Source organism: Mus caroli, chromosome 9, assembly GCF_900094665.2.
Source record: "Mus caroli chromosome 9, CAROLI_EIJ_v1.1, whole genome shotgun sequence".
Classification (NCBI taxonomy): Eukaryota; Metazoa; Chordata; class Mammalia; order Rodentia; family Muridae; genus Mus; species Mus caroli.
This window is the reverse complement of record NC_034578.1, coordinates 62,445,812-62,454,372: the sequence shown is the minus strand read 5'-3', so window position 1 is coordinate 62,454,372 and position 8,561 is coordinate 62,445,812. Positions and strand designations below refer to the sequence as shown.

At 49.2% G+C, this 8,561-nt stretch overlaps 1 protein-coding gene across 1 annotated transcript in view; it reads right to left on the bottom strand.

Moving 5' to 3' along the window:
• The window catches only part of Cilp (cartilage intermediate layer protein), a 15,269-nt gene extending 8,430 nt beyond the window's left edge, over window positions 1-6,839 (bottom strand). The window contains exons 1-4 of the mRNA XM_021173190.2: window positions 6,798-6,839; window positions 5,379-5,536; window positions 2,920-3,012; window positions 2,140-2,409 (exon numbers count right to left, since the gene is read on the bottom strand). Of these exons, the coding sequence (XP_021028849.1) occupies window positions 2,140-2,409; window positions 2,920-3,012; window positions 5,379-5,439 (424 nt within the window). The 5' untranslated portion in view covers window positions 5,440-5,536; window positions 6,798-6,839. The remainder of the gene's footprint in view (window positions 1-2,139; window positions 2,410-2,919; window positions 3,013-5,378; window positions 5,537-6,797) is intronic.
• Window positions 6,840-8,561: the final 1,722 nt, after the last annotated feature.

Genomic DNA, 8,561 nt, shown 5'->3' with positions numbered 1-8,561 from the left:
GCAGGCGGATTTCTGAGTTCGAGGCCAGCCTGGTCTACAAAGTGAGTTCCAGGACAGCCAGGGCTATACAGAGAAACCCTGTCTCGAAAAAAAAAAAAAAAAAAAAGTCTTGAAGAAGCAATGGCTCTAAAGATTGCATAGAGACAAACTATGGGTGGAAGGGTTTTTTTGGGGGGGCAGCACTGCTTGTAAGACTACATTGTTGGCAGCCCTGGTGTGAAACAACTACATTCTCCCTGCAGACAGACTCCCTGAGAATTCAGGGCCTGTAGCTTACAATGACTTGAATAGCCAGACTCTTTCTCTCTACCGCCTCACCTCACTCCTACAGCCTGTGTATAAAAAGGGGGTGGGGGTCAGCCCTTGCTACAGAGGCCAGCCGGGCTCCTCAACAGCATAAAACCATCACAGGTACCTGGTCCTGCAGCATTAATCTATATAGACAGGTAGAGTTCCGGGGCTGGGTACCCATCCAGAATGCAGGCCTGTAGCTGGCCACTTAATATCTGCACTATTTAGTGCATGGATGGAGCAGGATTTAAAGAACATGGATTCCAAAGCATGAGCATGGTTCAAATCCCTGTGTAGCACTTGGCAGTGTAGCTAGTGGACAACTATGTCTTCTCTGAGCCTCGAGTATCCTTTTGAGATAGCCATGCCTCAAAGGTCAACTGTCAGGGCCAAATAATGAGGGTAGCCAGCATCCTGCACACAGAAATTGTAGCAGCACTTGACATTTAGCCAACCTGAGCTCAACTGCTTCGTTCAGTGTCTTACATAATCTTCATCAAAACCCCTATGAATGGAAGGACACACCTGTATTCCCAGAACTTGGAGGCCTGAGGCAGACAGATTATAGGGACTAGCTTGAGCTGCATAGTAAGTTTGAGGCAAGCCTAAACTAAAGTGAGACTTTAAATCAAAATTAAACAAACAAGTAGACAAACAAAGAGGCAGGCAGACCTCTGTGAGTTCGAAGGCCAGCCTGTTCTACAAAAAGATGGGTAGGACTGTTACACAGAGAAAAACCTTGCCTTGAAAAAACAAAAACAAAACACCATCACCATCATCATCACCACCATCATCATCATTTTGGTTTAACTAAACTCTGAAGATACCCTGTTAGCCCTGTCTCACATGTAAGAGGCCAGTAGCAGTCAGGCAGGGATGGCACTCGTCCTTAATCCCAGCACTTAGGCAGGCAGGTGGATTTCTGAGTCTAGCCTACATGAGTTCCAGGACAGCCAGGGCTACACAGAGAAACCTGTCTCAATCCAGAAGCAGTAATCTCCAGGCAAAACAGGAGGATCGTGGCTTCAGGGTCAGCCTGGATGGAGGCACAGAACTGTAATCCCAACATTCCGGAGAGAGAGAGGCAGGAGGATCAGCAGTTCAAGGATAGCCTGAGCTACATAATGATTTCCAGGCCAGCTAGGGCTACATAGTGAGGAGAAGGAAGAGGGCAGAGGACGAGGGCGAGGGATGTAGCTCGTAGAGTGCTTGCCTGATACACATAAAACTCTTCATGGGAGCCCCAGCCTGTAGGTGTGGTGGGTGGTTCGTGCCTAGAATCCCAGCACGGGGGTGGGGGGTGGGGGTGGCAGAAGGAAAATCTGAAGTTCAAGATCATCCAAGATTACATAGGAAGCCCAAGGCCAGCTTGGGCTATATGAATACAGTTGCACTGGGCTTGGCTTCACATATTTGTAATACCAGCTACTTGGGACAGAGGCAGGAAAATCTCAAGTTTAAGACCTTCCTGGGCAACTTAGAGAAACCCTATCTCATTCTTTAAAATAGTAATAAAATGGTAGATGGCTGGAGATGTCACTCCGTAGTAGAGGGCTTGCCTATTATAAGGTCCTGGGTTCAATCCCAGTACCACAAACATAAATAGCAGTTGCACTCAGTAAGCTAGAGATTCAAAACCCAGAAGTTAAGACTCCTCCGAGCACTGTCTTCCCTCTTGAGTCAGCAGAACTCAACACAACCAGTTGACTGTTGCAGTCTGGGGATCTTATCACTCTAAAGATAAGAGGCAGAGAGCATAGACTGATATGTGCGGTTCAGATCCTGGCGTCTCGCGCGCCAAGGCTGCTTGCTGGGAGGTAAGGGCTGCCTGCAGCCATTCAGACTCACCTGGTGGGCAGAGGAAGCGCACGGTATAATTGGAACAGTTCTGGCCTGGTCTCTGCTCCCTGTTGAGGCACCAGAAGCCCTCATGGGGACTGCCGTGGACCACCTGGCCAGTGCTGCCCGCAGGCATCCAGTCAGTGGTCCGGGCCTCTAGCCGCAGGGGACGGGCACACACACGCTCCCCATAGTAGAAGCGAATGGCATCCAGCCGCTCATAGTCACCCTGCCCACCTGGGTGGTCGATGTTAAACCACGTTGTCCACTCTCCAGGACCTGAGGGATAGAGCCAGATTGAGTCCTGCTTCTGCTCAATCCCCACTTCCTACACCCCACTCCACCCCTTATTTCTCCAGCAATTCTCCAATTCTTCTTGGTCTCACAGTGTGGAGTCCTTCATTCCGGCTCTCTTCAGGCTGGTGGACCATCTAACACTGTGCATGGGGCAAGCTTTTCCCGTGTGGTTTGGGCCACAGCATTCCCTGGCATTAAAAGGCTCTTAGTAAGGCAGTTAGGACGTTGGTGAGACTCCTGTGCTATTTCTACACCCTCATCTACCCCTTCCTTCCCCACCGGCTCTAGCATGTAAACACCCCATTTCTGGAATGCATCGGGCAGCCTCCTGACTCTGAGCTTTCTTCTATTCCATCTGGAGAGAACAGCCAAGTGTCTTGTTAAAATGAAGTTTCCAGGAAATCCTAACATTCTACCCAGGCTTCAGAGACTTACCCAGCAAGCTCAGCAAAAGGCCCCACCCCAACCCTCCCTGCTCCAGTGGGGACTCACTCTCCTGGGAGTCAGCAGGCTTGGCAAGGGTCTTAGGGGTCCTCTTCACAGGCTGGACTCTTCTCACTGACTGGGCAAGCATCGTCTGTCTCCCTGTAGGACAGAAGAGTAAGCCAGGGCTCACAGGGCTTGAAGATGCAGAGGGAGGTCAGGAGAAGTGGGTGTAGCATGAACCCTCAGCACGGGCCCAGAGACCCACTCCGCCACTCACTGCTGTGAGACTCCCAAAGGCTTTATTTCTCAGGCTGTTTCCCATAAACACACACTGAGGCTGGCATGGAGGACATGCTGGACAAATGGTAATTCCCTTTTCAGTTGTTCTAGAAATGGATGAGCAGCTTGACTTGGCGATACATGCATGGATCTTAGCACCTGGGGGCTATAGGCTGGAAAGTCAGAGGTTCAAGGATAGCCTTTGCTACATAGTAAGTTTCAGGCCAGCCTAAGCTACATGAAACCCTGCCAGAGAGAGAAAGGAAGAAGAAAAAGAAGGAGAAGGAGGAGGAGGGAAGGAAGGAAGGAAGGAAGGAAGGAAGGAAGGAAGGAAGGAAGGAAGGAGGAAGGGAGGAAGGAAGGAAGGACAGAAGGAAGGAAGGAAGGAGAGGAGGCCAGGCATAGTGTGCATGCCTTTAATCCCAGCACTTAGGAGACAGAGGAAGGAGGATCTCTCAAGGATAGACTGGCCAACCAGGCTACAGGCTACATAGTGAGACCCCATCTCCAAAAAAAAAAGGGGGGGATCCGCAGGAGTGGAAGGGAGACCAGAGAGGGCAAAGGTAATTAATTTGAGCAAGATATACCACACAATTGTGTGAAAATGACATAATGAAACCCATAATTACATAAAAAAATTTTAAATGGGGTCATCAAATACTTCAGTCAGCTAGTAGGTTGAGACTTCTGCTAGAGAGTCTGTATGGGGCTTTGTTTTCCTTTCCTATAAAGTGAAAACACAAAGTTCCCCTCACAGGGTGCTGCTGGCCTGGGGATCCTATGAATCAGGACACCAACATCTCTGGAGAGAGATGTTGCACTCTGCCTTTTCCTAACTAACTCGGGCACCTGACCCTGCCTACTCTCTCATAAAAAGAAGACAATAAGAGTTTGTTCATAAAAATACAGTGTTTCTCACTGTGTGAGCTGCAACCCTTTTGGGGTTTTGCATATCTGATATCCTGCATATCTGATATTTACATCACAATTCATAATAGTAGCAAAATCACAGTTGTGAAGTAGCAACAAAAATCATTGTATGGCTGGGGGTCAGCATAACATGAGGAGCTGTGTTAAAGGGTTGCGGCATTAAGAAGGCTGAGAAATGCTGCCTCGGAACACTCTCTACATACTGAGTAAATGTCAGAAAGCTCTTCTAACTCAGAGCCTGGCAAAGAGTGGAGGTCACTTTCGCTTGACTGCTTGGCACTGAGATCCACCATCCCACAAAGGACTCGGTGAACTGGGCTGTGGTCTTCATTGTTCAGCCCTGAGGATGAGCAGAGAGTCCTCTGGATAGGGACAGCCTTCTCCAGCCCTTTTCTACATAAAGCTGGGATGAAGACTGCAGAAGCAGGAGAGGGGAGAGCAGAGGCCTGCAAAAGCCTTGAAAGGCAATTAACTCCCAGGCAAGGAGCCAAGTCAGAATTCTCTGTGCTGCTTAATTGGGGTGATGGGAGCCCGTTTAATCAACCTAATCTGATTTCCCCTCAGATGGCTGAATGTTAATCATCTTCTCAAACAGCAGCTGCCAAGGTGGAAAGGGCGAGGCAGGAGGCGGGCACACACAGGGCTGGCTCTGTGCAGGGGCTTCCTTTGTTCCTGCTTCTCTGGCCAGGAGCCTGCAGGGCATGCAGCTTTAGAAGAGGGCTGTGAGCGAGCTGCATCAGCAGTATAATTGGAAATAAGGGGAGGCAGGCAAGGTGGGAGAGTGAGAGATCTCCAAAGGGGTGCAGCAGCTCAGGTAGCCAGCAGCTCCAGCAGGCACCTTCTCTCTGATCTTCTGGTCATCGGAGTGTGGGAGCAGAGGGCAAGGACCACAGAAAGGTTTCTGGTGTGTCTATCAAATCTGGCTTTGGGGTATAAAGGAAACCAGGTTTTCTTGCCAGAAGAATTTTCATGCGACTGAAAACGGACAAACCTTAAACCTGCTGGGAATGGTATGGTTGTGACTCCCTTTTTGCTTTGACTACCAGGAAGCTCAGAGATAAATTTAGTGCGCAAGGCAGAACCTTTTCTATCTTTTTTTCTTCCTCCCCTCAAGTGACTATTCATCTTGCTTGTTTGATTCTGTTCCGTGAATCTTAATACTAAGAACGAGCTTAGATTTGAAGTGTGAACAGGGTATAAACTATCAAAAAGCCTTGAGTCTTCAGGCAGAAGCATAGGTAATTGGGTCCCAGAACAGAAATAGCTTCACTGTGGCAAGTAGAAGCTATGGGAGCAAGCAGAGACTTGTTGCATACCCAGCACAGTGGTGACCTCAAGGACCAGGAAAGAGAATACCCAAGTCTTGATTGCTGCCATCTCTCCCTCAGGCCTTGTAGAAGTGTCACAGATAAGTGATGCTGCTTCACAAAGTTGGACCTGTGGTTCCCCAGAGATATTTCATAGAGCCAATGATCTGCAAAGAAGCAAAGGGTATTATATCTCACGCTCCTGAATCACTTTTTTTGTTTGTTTGGGCTTTTTTTGTTGTTTTTTTTGTTTTTTTTGTTTTTTTTGTTTTTTTTTTTTTTTTTGAGACAGGGTTTCTCTGTATAGCCCTGGCTGTCCTGGAACTCACTTTGTAGCCCAGGCTGGCCTCAAATTTACATGTACACAAGGATAACCTTGAACTTCTGATTCTCCAGCCTCCATCTTCTGAGAGCATAGACTACTAGTTTGTACACGGACTTTATGTGATGCTAGGGATGAAACACAGGGCTTCCTTCAAGCCAGGCAAGCAAGCTGTCAACTAAGCGACATCCCCAGCCTGGGTCACATCTCTTATGGCCCCAGTAGACATAGCTCTTGACCTGTCCAGGATGAAGGGCAGAGTCTTATGGAAGGACATCTGCTTGAACTGCCAAACTGAGCTGTTTGGGAGATGTAGAAATTGAGGATCTGAATCCAAACAAGCAGGACCCAGGTTCTAAACCTGCCAGGTTCCACGGCAGACAGGCCACAAGGCGGGAAAGAGATAAGGAAACTCCTTGACAGTAAGAGCCTTACTTCAGCACCTGCCAGATAACTTACTGATCACTTTCAAGCCCCAGACTTTTGTCCTGGCTACCCTTTAATGGGGCTCACAGTTTTGCATAGGTGGCTACATATTAAGGCCACGTAGTCCTGGCCCGACAAAGGTAAACCCTCTGAGGGTGGGCAGGAAGACTGAAAGCCACCAATGCTTCAGCCAAACCATCTCCAGGAATGTCTTATTCCCTGATGTGCATGGGCCACAGCTGGAACCTATTCTGGCCTGTTTGGAACCTGGCTAGGAGCACCATATGGAGGAGCCAGCTAAAGAGAGAGAACTGAATGGGTGTGTAGTGAGAACCCAGGGCTCCCAATAACTGGGAACATGGAGTCAGGGCTCCAGGAGTAGGGAGAAGAAAACATGCACAGAAATAATGTTCAAGAACCATGGGGTAGACACGGATGGCCCAGGCTCCTTCTCAGCTGGGTATTTTTCTCCCCGAGAGTTAAGGCCAACCCAGAATCTAATCTAAAAAATTGTTCCCTCCAGATGAGTAGAATCCCAAGTGCAATCCTAGCCATTGGGATACTGAGGTAGGTAGATTGCTGTGAGCTGGATGCCAGCCTGAGCTATTATAGTGCATTACAGGATAGCCTTCGCTACCCAGCAAGAGCAAGACTCTCTGTTAAAAAAAAAAAAAAATTACCTTTAGTCACTAAGTCCGGTGCAGAGGAAAGGGAAGAAGATGTCTTCTTTCTGGAAGAAAAAGATCCCTTGAATTTTTGGATGTCTCCAGAGACAAATCCACAGCGCAGACTGTCTCACCCTGAGACCGATGTACTAGTTGTTTCAGGCTACTTCAAGCTCCAAGGCTTTGAGCAGATCTAAACAGCCAGAGCCAGCTCTAGGTCTGTGGAAGAGGCCAGGGTGGCCTGAGGCACCTTGTGGAAAAGCCATTTCTCATCTGGCAGCCGAGAGGCTCTACAGCCCACCATTTCCTCCGAAGAGGCCTGACTCTCAGGCTCCCCAGCCGATGTTCCCTGGAATTCCCGGACAGTGTACAGTGGCTGGCCACAGGAGGAAAAGGTATAGAGACCAAGATGGGGCCACTTGGGGGGCATTGTGACTTCAGGTGAGCAGGGCTGAGGGGAGACTTTGGATAATGAGAAGCCAAAGAGAAGAACGAGGCAGAAAGAGGCATCTTTTTTTTTCTTTTTCTTTTTCTTTTTTTGGGGGGGTTAGCCAGCAAAGAAAGAACAAAGAGGTATCTAGGGATGGGGGTAGGAGCGGAGCCAGGTAGCGAGACACAGGGATGGGGTGAGAGATTAGGGTTGGATCTCACCGTGTCCTGAGCAAGAGTCTTAGCTGGGGGTCCAAGACTTCTTCACCTCTCCAGCAGTCCAGCCGTCTTATATAGCACAGCTGGTGGCTCAGCCCATGGCAGCCAGCCACGAAGCAGCAGCAGCAGCAACAGTGAAACCAGATCTGAGCATGAGGCTCCCTCCCATCCCTACATCTCCAGCAATTCTCAGGGACAAGAATTTAACATCAAGGTCCTTAGGGATATGGGCGTGGGGGGGGATGGATGCCACTGAGCAGTGATGACCCAAGTGGGCCACAGCCTGAGTGCCACAGTCTACTTTAGAGAGACAAGGGTAAGGAAGAAGGCTGGACTCAGTCCTGGGAAAGGGCTGAGGGGAATTCTCCATCGGAGCAGCAGTTTATAGTGATGCTGGATGGTGTGAGCCAGCTTAAGCTTTGCTGACCCTCCACATTCCCTAGCTGGCCAGCCCACGGACAACAAGGTCTTAGCACTTGCTCAGAAACTCTGGCACACAAGTCACCTCAGCTTCTGTGGACGGGTGTGCTTGGTCTCTACTGAGCAATGACTCAGCTTCTCTGGCCTTTGAATGAGCACCCAGGGACCCTCAGAAGGGATGAGGGGCAAAGACTATGGGGTACGGTATGTCACCTGGTAAGAATGGTTCATTCTTTTTTTGTTGTTTTGTTTTGTTTGTTTGTTTGTTTTTTCTGAGACAGGGTTTCTCTCTGTAGCCCTGGCTGTCCTGGAACTCACTCTGTAGACCAAGCTGGCCTCGAACTCAGAAATCCGCCTGCCTGTGTCTTCCAAGTGCTGGGATTAAAGGCGTGCGCCACCACTGCCCAGCTAGAATGGTTCATTCTTAATAATCCCCTCTCCACTTCCATTTGTGTGCCTCCCCACACCCAGTGAGACCAGCATGCGAACTGCCCTGAGACCCTATGTGTGTGTACGTGTGTGTGTGTGTGCGCGCGTGTACATGTGTGCACGTGTGTGTATATGTGTGTATGTACATATGTATGTCTACCTGTAAGCCTTACCCACAAAGGCTGCCTGAACTTTAAGGCTTCTCCTATATCCCTCTTCCAGCTCCAGCCTGAAGCTGCCTACTGTCTTAGGCCGGGGCTAGGCTTCAGCACCATCAGAACC